Here is a 12,045-nt window from a genome sequence, read left to right as displayed (position 1 = left end):
GCTCTGCCCCTGGCTGAATTTGTCCCAGCTTATATGTTCTACACTGAATATAAACCAATCATTGTGTTACTAGGAAACTTATTTGTTGTAAGATTAAATCAATCATACTGAACTAGAGAACTATCAATCACCATGCTAAACTAGATAACCATTGTCTCATCAATTCATCTGAGTTAGCACCTTATAAGAATCCTTGTTTCAAATACAGAGTTGTGGCCCATAACATTTCCCACTTTCTTTTGTTATAGAACATAGTGATCATACCCTCCCTGACTTCTCAGGGAAGTGAGAACCCCAAAAAGGAGGTGATCACACCTTCCCTGACTCCTCAAAAAAGGGGTGAAAACACCAAAAAAAGAGGTGATCACACCCTCCCTGACATCTCAGGAAGGGAGATGAAAACACTAAAGGAAATGGAGTATCAAACCAGATTAGCGGGTTTCTGAAGGGTCTCACTTGAAGCAGGTATACATAAATCCAACAACATGGGAGGGTATTACATAATAAACAACATGAATCAACATGAGGAATTATACGTCTGCATAAGTCCTAGAGATAGTCCAAACCCACTCTATTGTCCATTACTTAATGTGTCAGAGAATCCAATGATTCCTGCAAGTTTTGAAGTTCTGCAACAGTCTTATCAACAATTTTTTATCTTGGGAAATCTAATGATTCCTGCGGGTTTTGAATTTCTGCAACAGTCTTATCAACAATTTTTCAGCTCAGGGAATCCAGTGATTCCTGTGGGTTTTGAAGTTCTGCAACAGTCTTATCAACAATTTTTCATCTCAGGAAATCCAATGATTCCTGCGGGTTTTAAAGTTCTGCAATAGTCTTATCAACAATTTTTCAGCTCAGGGAATCCAGTGATTCCTGTGGGTTTTCAAGTTCTATAATAGCCTTATTATCAGCCATGCTCTTTCAGTGTCAGATGTTTCTTAAGTCTTCTCCTTTGTTTTGAGGTTTTTTCTCTTTTTCTGTCTCTCTGATGGACAAGGTGAATACAGCTCGTTGACACTCATCTGATTCCTTTTCCATCTGTAGAGAGACAAGCAAACCCTCTCCCCCAAGCAGTTAACCTATCTGGTCCCTTCCATTCATCACTTTCTGGATTTCTTCACATCACCTGGTGATTACACTGGAGCTGCTCGAACTGGACACTGCCCTGTTGATTTAAAAAGCCTGTATTCTCCCCAAGTGTAATCCCTTTCTGCCATGTGATTGCTTTTTGGCTGATTGGTCATGTAATCCCTTTCTTCCATCAGATTGCTTTTCTGCTGATTGATCATATCAGAGTCCTGAACTTTTAAAGACTCTCTGGGTATAAACTCGGCTACCATCATGCTCCACCTGTTTTTTGTTTGAGGTCTTGGAGCTGGGTCCCACCTCTCATTTCCTGGGTCAATCTACATTCTGAGGCCCAGTGGAAGCCCTTGTTGCATGGGGTTTTGGGTTTTGTTCTCTCACCCCATCTTCTCACTCTGTCTCTATGCCTACATTGAGCTTTCAATGCCCTACTTTACCACATTGAAAGCATTCACGAGTCTCTCTGGAAGTCCCTTGCCAAGAGGGACCTTGTCTTCCTATGTTCTGCATCATATTCTGGGTATAAAAGGCATCTGTACCCACTGTGGCTCAGCGTCTTATGATCTCCTCTAAAGGAGCATCCTTGTGTAGTCCAATAATATTTCTTTTACAAACCTCATTAGCATTTTCTCTAGCAAGTTGTTTATTATTGCTGTTGGCTCATTTTCACTGATAGTTCTTATGTCTGCAGATGTCCCACAAAATCAGCAAAGGGTTCATTTGGACCTTGCTCTATTTTCGTGAAGGGTTCCCCTCGATCTTGCTTTCCTGGGAGGGAGCCCCATGTTTTGATAGCAGCAGCAGCAGCAATTTGCTCATATACTATCAAAGGGTAATTAATCTGTGCTGAAGTGTCTGCATACTGACCTTTATCTGCTAGTTGGTCAAGGTGATTTGTATATTAACTCCCATTTGCTATTTCATTTGGCTTGTATCTACATAGTTCACTATATTCCGAAAGCCACAACAAGTTTTGTCCAGGTTCTAAACACGTCCATGCTATAGATTTCCAATCACTAGGGGTTAAAATTTCTTAAGCCAGATTCTCTAATACCATCTTAACATAAAAAAATGTAGACCCATAAAGAGTGCAACCCTTTTTCAAATCTTTAATAATGAATAATTTCTACATCAAAAGGAGTGTATCTTTTCCTGGCTTGACCTGAAGAATCAAATTCTTCAATCACTGTCCTTCTTTTTTTGCTTTAACTAGTGCCTTTTGTAGTCTTGTCATAGGCTGCTTCATAGGTGGAGCTGATTGTGTCACTGCCCCTCCCCCTCCTCCTTCTCCCTCCACCCATGAAGGGTTAACTGAGGGGGGAGGGTTATGAAATGGGAAATGCCCTAATAGCTCCTGTTGTGGAGCACCACACTCCTTAATTTCATAAGAATTGTACTTAACTCTATTCTTGTATAATTCTTCATTCTTTTCACCTAGTTTGTCAGTATCCTCCCCCTCCTATTCTTCTTTTTTCTTATTCTAATACTTATATAATTCCTTACACATATAATTATCTATTTATATAAATAAATAATAAAAATAGAAAATATATAATTCCTTATATAATTTTGTAAAGCCAATTGTATTTAGTTATATGTATAAAGTGTTTTTTCAGGAATTGAATCAGGGCCATTATCACTGTAATATTCATATAGATGCTCTCCTACTAATTTCCATTTGTCTGGATCTAATTCTTTTTCCTTTGGGAACCAAGGAGATGTGTATTGTTCTAAAATTCAGTGATCTGCTCCCAAGTTACAAACAATCCTTGGTTTTTTATTAGTCTAACCATGCTTTCAACACATTTTCCTTGAAGTGGTAAAGAAGGCTGTTTTCTAAACATTTGTCCTATTTGAGCTGAAACAGTACTTTAGCCCTTAACAAAGTTTCCTTCTTGTCTCTTTTTGTACTTACCCATATTTCTGGGTCACGGAGACTTCTCCACTGAACTCAGGATGTGTCAGTCTAGACTGCTGATTGTAAATCCTTAGTCCCACATTCAGGCGCCAAAATGTAATGTTTTTAGTTGGTTTTCTTGAGGTCTTTGGGGCAACCTTCGTTTCAGCTTAGTAATTACCACGAGAATAGCCAGGGATAAATCCAAAGCTAGCTTTCTTAGAGGCCTTCCGGAGTCTTGGTTTCAGAAGAGAAGGAGGAGAGGCCTGCCACCAAAGTGGTGTGAAATGGAGTGAATGAATCTGGCTCTGCCCCTGGATGAATTTGTCCCAGCTTATATGCTCTACACTGAGTATAAGCCAACCATTATATCACTAGGAAACCATTATTTGTTGTAAGATTAAAGCAATCATACGAACTAGGGAACTATTAATCACCATGCTAAACTAGATAATCATTGTCTCATCAATTCCACTGAGTTAGCACCTTGTAAGAATCCTTGTTTCAAATATAGAGTTCTGGCCCATAACAATAACCCACAAAACCAAAAACGCTTTGGAAGATTCTGAATCATCTTTAAAACATAAAGATAATGAAATCAAAAGTTTAAGAACCACCTGTAGAACTTCTGGACAAAAAAGAGGAAGTGAGTGGCAAGTATGGGAAATCGATCCCAAGCCAGCCCTAAGGCTTGTGATATAGTAGCAGTGAGACCCCTGCTGGGGCTTCCTCTCCCTCTCATCTCCCTGATGGAAAGCTCCCTAACTTGTCTTCCAGAGGGCTCGTGGAACCTACAGTTCCTTGCTTCCCCCTCTACAAATCAGAGCGGGGAGAACTTATGATCTTGAGGACCTAGATTAACCCATAAAACAGGCAGCTTTGAGCCACTCAGATGGAGACAGAGAATGACAGATGGATTCTTTCTGAAGAGACTAGAATTGGAAGTAGAAGACTTTGTCTCCCCCACAAGTTCACTGACTGACTTTGATTTTAGAAATAAATTCCCAGAAAGAGATAAATGCCAGTGTGTGTCACGGGGAAACTAGCGCTCTGCATGAGCCAGAGCTAAGCCAAGAAGTTTTGTGTTTGTAGAGAGACTGGAGCCCACTGGGAGACTGAGGGGCTCCAGAAAAGGACCCGGAACACCACAAAGCACAGCTGTTCCATCCAGAGTTCTCTTCTGGGAACAGAGCTGAGCAAACGTTTTTGGGAGGTTGGACCCCACCGTGACCAAGGAGAGATAGTATAGGAGCAGTGAGCTGCCCTTGCAGAACTCAGTTATGGAACTCAGTTGGACACAGCCTTCACTTTTGGGGAGAACAGAGATGTGCTTGCTGAGCCACTGTCAGCCATGCAGGAAAGGTCACAGGGGACAGGAGAGAGACTCCCCAGATGGGATCGGGCATAACCTGGCTCGTGCTCAGAAAGGGGAAGCAAGTCTGCCATCTGTAGGCCTTGGAACTCCAACTCCAGTCCCTGAAGAAAGGCTCATTAAAGGATGGTCAGTAAGGGCTGAAAAGGCAACTAGTGATCCTCAAGTGCCAGAGCGTTTCGATCCAGCCCCGTTTCCTTTTTTAGCCAAGTATTTTTTTTATTTTAATATTTTATTTTATTTTATAATAACTTTATATTGACAGAATCCATGCCAGGGTAATTTTTTTACAACGTTATCCCTTGCACTCGCTTCTGTTCCGATTTTTCCCCTCCCTCCCTCCACCCCCTCCCCTAGATGGCAAGCAGTCTTATATATGTTAGATATGTTGCAGTATATCCTAGATACAATATATGTTTGCAGAACCGAACAGTTCTCTTGTTGCATAGGGAGAATTGGATTCAGAAGGTAAAAATAACCCAGGAAGAAAAACAAAAATGCAGATAGTTTACATTCGTTTCCCAGTGTTCTTTCTTTGGGTGTAGCTGCTTCTGTCCATCATTTATCAATTGAAACTCAGTTAGGTCTCTTTGTCCTAAGACATCCTCATACAATATCGTTGTCGAAGTGTATAATGATCTCCTGGTTCTGCTCATTTCACTTAGCATCAGTTCATGTAAGTCTCGCCAGTCCTCTCTATATTCATCCTGCTGGTCATTTCTTACAGAACAATAATATTCCATAACATTCATATACCACAATTTACCCAGCCATTCTCCAATGGATGGGCATCCATTCAATTTCCAGCTTCTAGCCACTACAAACAGGGCTGCTACAAACATTTTGGCACATACAGGTCCCTTTCCCTTCTTTAGTATTTCTTTGGGATATAAGCCCAGAAGTAACACTGCTGGATCAAAGGGTATGCACAGTTTGATAATTTTGGGCATAATTCCAGATTGCTCTCCAGAATGGTTGGATTCGTTCACAACTCCACCAACAATGCATCAGTGTCCCAGTTTTCCCGCATCCCCTCCAACATTCATCATTATTTTTTCCTGTCATCTTAGCCAATCTGACAGGTGTGTAGTGGTATCTCAGAGTTGTCTTAATTTGCATTTCTCTGATCAATTTAGCCAAGTATTAAACCATCAGATGAGGTCAGTAACGTGGATTGAATTGATTTCATTTTGTAAGCTCTGAAAGCCTTTTCTTTCTTGTCTTTTTACTTGCTATAGCTCGATTCCATGGTTTCAACTTGCCTTTTTGCTTAAGATGCCCACATTGTTATTTCTAGTCTCCATCTTGAACTTAAACTACCTTTAAAAAAGTTATCAGTAATTTTTTTGTTGGCTTTATTTTAAAGCATCATCAGAGTTTCTCCCAATATCTCCTCCCTACTTTCCCAGACATTCCATATAACCAATTTTTTTTTTTTAGAAAAAAAAAAGGAAATAAGAAAGAAAAAATGAGCAAAACTGATTGCTTCATTGAAACAATCTGAAATTTGTGCAATATTACACATTTATGGACATTGTATCTCTACAAAGGAGTTGAGTGTGTAAGGAGGAGGGGCTGCCCTTTATCCCCAAAGACAGTCTTTGGGATGGTACTTGGCCTTTATAATTGCAGTATTCATTTTTTATTGTTTCTGGTTCTCTCCTGGCCCTGCTTGTGTTGTTGGTTTGGGCCCTTTTTCTACCTTCATGCCATTAATAAGGTGGTCTTCATGAACTGCTCAGTCCAAAAGTGCCTTGTGGTATGAGTTTCTCCAAACTAAAAATCCATCTCCATGCAGTACTCCAGAGTTTGTATTCATTTTCCTGGTGCCTTTGAGATCTCTCCAGCTTCTCTCCACCCAGGGGATACCTCTGAGTTGAACTTTCTGGGGAAGTTCTAAATTACATTTTCTCCAAATTTCTTGGGAAGAACAGAAACCTGTCATCCATAATGACTTTTAGACATCAGTGTTTCTGGTAACTGTTCCTCTGTTTAAAAGTCTTTCTTATCTGAAAATGTAAATGTTATGTTTGATAAAGTAATGTGATTGCTGGCCTCAGAATTAAGATAATGCTTCATTGTGTTCTCCCTCCCACCCCCCAGGGAGGAAGCAAGAGAAACAAACCCTGTTCCAGATTAAGATGTAATCTGAGAAAACAAGGTCCTGCCTAGATGAAGTCTGATGAACTAAGGGATCCTGGCTCTGCTCTGGGGCCCTCTGGACCTGTTTGGAGAGCGGAGCACTTTCCACAGCCCTTGGTCATATTTACTTTTATTCTGAACTTAACCATCAAATAAAACATTTCTTAGTCTAGTGGAAGATGCTTAGAGATAAGCACGGCTCAGCTAGCTTTAATATGGTCAGCATTCAGAGGCCTCCTTGTCTGACTCTCCGGGTCTTATGCTTTCTTGGTCCATGGTCAGATGCTGTTTCTCCCTATCACCTTCCTCTGCATCATTGAGCCAAGTCCTTTGTCATGGCGGTCCATCCTCTGTCCGGTCCAGCGTGTTCAGAGGGGCCAGCCACCCAGCAAACGCCATCTCAGCTTCATTTTGAGATAGAGAGTGGGGACAATCTGGAATTGTGGAGAGGATGCAGCGATTCTAGAAAGGAGAAGACGGGTTTCTCTGGTCACTTGGGGGCAGCATTAAAGTGGGCTGAGGACTGGGGCGGCAGGAAAGAGATCCTCTGTTTTCTTCTGTAAAGGGGTAGGGAGTCACTTCTTTGCCTTCTCTAGAGTTTCATCAGAGAAATTTGCAAGCGCTAGAATTCTGAACCTTCCTCATCCCTGAATTGATGGAGAATCCCTTTTTTTAGGTTCAACAGATTGCGTGTGTTACGCCACGGTTGGTGTCAACGACCCGGTCACATCGGCATTACACATAATAATTGGTGAGTCCTGTATTATGTAAAGATGCTTAAAAACAAACTGGTGGATGTTGGCCAACAGAGCTGCTGGAGAAAGACTGCCTCAGTTGTTCAGTGACCACCCCTCCCTGGCCCTGCAGCATGCAGGACACAGTCCACTGCGTACCCTCTCTTTCAAGATGCTGCCCCCTCTCCTGTGCTCCTCCTCTCCCTCAAGGCCTGGCCCCCCAGAGGCTTCTGGACTTCTGGTGCTGGCCCATTAGAGGCCCATCCTCGGTGCTCGCCTCTGAGTGCTCTGAGGTCACTTTGCTCTGGCTCGAAGCTCGCCCTCTGGACTCTGCCCTCAGGCCGCTGCTTTGTCTAGGCACCCTTTGCTGGGATGCTCCCAGTCTCCCATGCTGCCTAGCTCTGGATGTCCACTCTAGCTCCCGGCTGTCCCTCGTCCCACGCCATCATCTGCCTCTGGGAACCGCAGACTCCTGGAGAGCAGGACTTCCTGAGCCCCCGTTTTTCTCCCAGCCCAGCCCCCTCTCCAGCCCACCTCTCACAGGCTCCCAGCCGTGTCCTGGGTCCTTGTCAGGATTCTCAGCACTTTCTATGACTCCCCCGCTTGACCCTCTGCCAGCCCCCAGCAGGCTCCCTGATCTTGGCTCCAGGTGTGCAGCTTTGGCTCTCCTGTGGTGTCCTCCCTCATCCAAAATGCTCATGATAGAGGGTCATGGTGGAAGGGAGGATGGGCAAGAGCCAATGAGAATTGGGTGTTTCCCCACAGGTGACTCTCTGGCCATGGACGTGTCCTCGGTGCATCACAACAACACCTTCCTCAAGTACTCCGTGTCCTTGCTGGGCTATGGGTTCTATGGGGACATCCTGAGGGACAGTGAGAAGAAGCGCTGGATGGGCCTGATCCGCTACGACCTCTCAGGTGACTCACGCTTCGAGAGGAGGGCATCTGTTGGGAGGCCTGGGAGCTCAGGGGCACCCTGAGACAGGAATGGCCCCCTTTTCAAAGGGGAGAACATCCCTGTCAGGAACCTAATGTCTGAGTTGAGCCTCGGAGGTCCCTGATCCAGCGGCCCCTGGCTTGGCCATTCTGGGCCCTGAGGGTCACAGGTGGTGGGTGACTTGTCTGTGAGCTGAGGTTCCCTTTACCATTTTCATCCTGATTCATTTATCAGACTTCCCCTGCTTGGTGACCTCCTGGGCCTGATCCCAATTTAACAGCTAAAGGTGGGGGGCGGGAGTGATTTTGGCCCTGCCAGAATCGTCAGCGGGGTTAGAGCTGGAGACTGATTCTTGGGTCAGTTATTCCCAGATGCTGCATTGCTCTTCTTAGCGAGGGGGAATTTTCTTGTAATTCCGGAAATTAATAAAGAACTCAATGTGGGGGGAGATGGGGCGATCCCCCAGAACATATCCGGACATCACCATCTGTTTTAAGTAGCGGAGGGACAGCTCTGTTCTTAAACACTGGGCAGTGGGAAGTTGGAAGGGGAACATTTCAGAATTAAGATGCACATTCTGATTCTTCCTCTACACAATAAAGTCCATGGTCCCCCATGATTCCCATGGAGCCCACCACTCCCACGCAGCTCTCTTGGGCTACTCCTTACATGGGAAACTGAAGCTGGCCACTGCCACTGGCCGAGAACCAGCCTCTCCTCCGGGGAGAAATTGTTATGACTGGGGCCGGATCTAACTGAAAAAAGACAAATTAGATTAATTGCCACTGCCCTAGTAGCTGGCCCATGGCTTAGCTCAGGCTCCCAGCCCTCTCTTACGGTCATAGTTTGACCTCTCCTCCCGGTGCCTCTCGTTCCTCCTCACTAGGCATGGATGCGCCGTCCCTTAGCTCTCCCTCAAAGGGGTCTTTCTTACTCTCTTTCTGGCCCTGTTCCTACAAAAGCGATTCTGGGGACATGTAGGTGCACGGGGTCCTCCCTTTGGGGTTGCACAGTGTCTGGGAGCATTAAGTTTGGCAGGTGGCTAGCTGAGTCCGCAAGACGACCTTTGAGATTGCCAGGTTCAGCGTGAGTCAGGATCTTTGCAGGTATCATCACATTAAGGGCTTGACAGATTCCACTGAACGCTCTTCCATTTCATTTTTAGGTTTTAAGACTTTCCTTTCTCATCACTGCTATGAAGGAACAGTGGCCTTCCTCCCGGCGCAGCACACTGTGGGTTCTCCAAGGGACAAGAAGCCCTGCCGAACGGGGTGAGGGAGTCTCGGGAGCTCATTCCCATGGGTGACGGCACGTGCAGCTCAGAAAAATGGCCGTGGGCTCCTGGAGGCCTGTTGGCCTGCCTTCCTCTTCATTTCCCACCTTTGTAATGGTCTAATGTCCTAAAGATTTCCCCTTGATGCTCAGTTTTCTTAAGCCTTGTCTATTTCAGGGAAGGGGCTGAATGGATGTTTCCAGAGGAAATCAGTGTTTCAGATTGTTCGTGGGGACTCTCTGAAGTCTCCTCTTTTATTCCATGGATGAGCCCTGATCTTTCTTGCTCTAGTGTCCTAAGTCTGCAGAAAAGAAAGCATAATTTTGAGAATTCAAAATATTCTGCAGCATCCACAACCACTTGACTTAAGTTGTTTTTGAGAAACCTTTTAAATTGGATTTTTGAAACATGAAAGATGAACTGTGCCCACAATTTCTAAACGTTTATTTCTTTTTTTTTCTATTTTTAAAAAAATTTTCTTTTTTTTTTTTTTTTTTAATAACTTTTTATTGACAGAACCCATGCCAGGGTAGTTTTTTACAACATTATCCCTTGCACTCACTTCTGTTCCATTTTTTCCCCTCCCTTCCTCCACCCCCTCCCCCAGATGGCAAGCAGTCCTTTACATGTTGAATAGGTTACAGTATATCCTAGATACACTATATGTGTGCAGAACCGAACAGTTTTCTTGTTGCACAGGGAGAATTGGATTCACAAGGTAGAAATAACCTGGGAAGAAAAACAAAAATGCAAGGAGTTCATATTCATTTCCCAGTTTTCTTTCTTTGGGTGTAGCTGCTTCTGTCCATCCTTGATCAATTGATACTGATCTCTTTATCGAAGAGATCCACTTCCATCAGAATACATCCTCAAACAGTATCATTGTTGAGGTATATAATGATCTCCTGGTGCTGCTCATTTCACTCAGCATCAGTTCATGTAAGTCTCGCCAGTCCTCTCTGTCTTCATCCTGCTGGTCATTTCTTACAGAACAATAATATTCCATAACGTTCATATACCACAATTTACCCAGCCATTCTCCAATGGATGGGCATCCATTCATTTTCCAGCTTCTAGCCACTACAAACAGGGCTGCCACAAACATTTTGGCACATACAGGTCCCTTTCCTTTCTTTAGTATCTCTTTGGGATATAAGCCCAGTAGAAACACTGCTGGATCTAAGGGTATGCACAGTTTGATAACTTTTTGAGCATAGTTCCAAATCGCTCTCCAGAATGGCTGGATGTGTTCACAGTTCCACCAACAATGTATCAGTGTCCCTGTTTTCCCACATCCCCTCCAACATTCCGCATTATCTTTCCCTGTCATTCTAGCCAATCTGACAGGTGTGTAGTGGGATCTCAGAGTTGTCTTAATTTGCATTTCTCAGATTAATAATGATTTGGAGCATAATTTCATATGTCTATAAATAGTTTTAATTTCTTCATCTGAGAATTGTCTGTTCATATCCTTTGATCATTTATCAATTGGAGAATGGCTTGATTTCTTATAAATTAGAGTCAATTCTCTATATATTTTGGAAATGAGGCCTTTATCAGAACCTTTGACTGTAAAAATGTTTTCCCATAAACATTTATTTCTTAATATTAAATAACATTATTTTTTATTAAAGCTTTTTGTTTACAAAACATATGCATGGGTAACTTTTCAACATTGATCCTTGCAAAACCTTTGTTCCAAATTTTTCCCTTTTTCCCCCCACCCCATCCCCTAGATGGCAGACAGTCCAATACATTAAATATGTTAAAATATATGAATGGCATTATTTTTAAAAGGCACCAATATTCCTGTCTTTCAGGTGCTTCATTTGCAGGCAGAGTAAGCAACAGCTGAAAGATGAGCAGAAAAAATCCCTATATGGCTTGGAAAATACAGGTAAGTTCTCTATACGAATGCAGCCTCTCCACTGCCCCTCCTCCTCGCTGACCTTTCCCTCTCATTCTTGGACCACACTCCGGCCCCACCTGGTCCTTTCTCTTGCTACTTCCCAGCTGCCTTTGCTGCCAGTGTGTGAGGAACAGGCTCTTCCTGCACTCAGCCTCCCCCGCCTTGACGCAGCCCAAGCCAGGCCTCCTGTTCTCCCATACACCCGTCATGGGTGCTAGTCAGGGGCTGGAAGAGGGATGGGGAACTAGACCTGGAGTCAGGAGCAGTGAAAGCTAGGAAAGTGTGCTCAGACCTCTCCAAGACTTCCTGGAGGAAGGGACTAGCTAGGTGGGTAGCTGATAGTGATATTTTTGTTTTTTTTAATTATTAGTATTTTTTTTTTAGCAAGGCACTTGGGGTTACATGACTTGTCTAATTGTGTTAAGTATCTGAGGCTGAATTTGAACTCATATCCTCTTGACTCCAGGAGGGAAAGAGGATAGCCCTCAGGAAGGGTCCTGGGTGGCCAGCAAAGAACCAGAGGAAAGAGAAAGGGGGCAGAAGTTGCCAAGAAATGCGCGGTTTTTAGAGCATCCATGAAAATGATGTTAGTTGTCTCACAGCCAGTCGGATGGGATATGGCAGGCTCAAAGTGAGGTTGAGAGGACAGAATCTGGTCTTCCTCGGAGAGGCAAATGAGACAGGGGAGTTGG

At 43.8% G+C, this 12,045-nt stretch overlaps 1 protein-coding gene across 2 annotated transcripts in view; it reads left to right on the top strand.

Annotated features, from left to right (window-relative positions):
* CERK (ceramide kinase) overlaps positions 1–12,045 on the top strand; it is a 52,272-nt gene that overhangs the window by 26,506 nt on the left and 13,721 nt on the right. For both annotated transcript variants that reach the window (XR_007947812.1, XM_051962996.1), the window contains exons 7-10: positions 7,177–7,251; positions 8,000–8,152; positions 9,337–9,442; positions 11,265–11,341. Coding sequence is in view for 1 of the 2 variants with exons in the window: in XM_051962996.1 (XP_051818956.1) it covers positions 7,177–7,251; positions 8,000–8,152; positions 9,337–9,442; positions 11,265–11,341 (411 nt within the window). In the remaining variant the exon portion in view is untranslated. The remainder of the gene's footprint in view (positions 1–7,176; positions 7,252–7,999; positions 8,153–9,336; positions 9,443–11,264; positions 11,342–12,045) is intronic.

Source organism: Antechinus flavipes, chromosome 5, assembly GCF_016432865.1.
Source record: "Antechinus flavipes isolate AdamAnt ecotype Samford, QLD, Australia chromosome 5, AdamAnt_v2, whole genome shotgun sequence".
NCBI classification, from domain to species: Eukaryota; Metazoa; Chordata; class Mammalia; order Dasyuromorphia; family Dasyuridae; genus Antechinus; species Antechinus flavipes.
The sequence above is the reverse complement of the archived record's forward strand: the minus strand, read 5'-3'. Positions and strand labels throughout refer to the sequence as shown.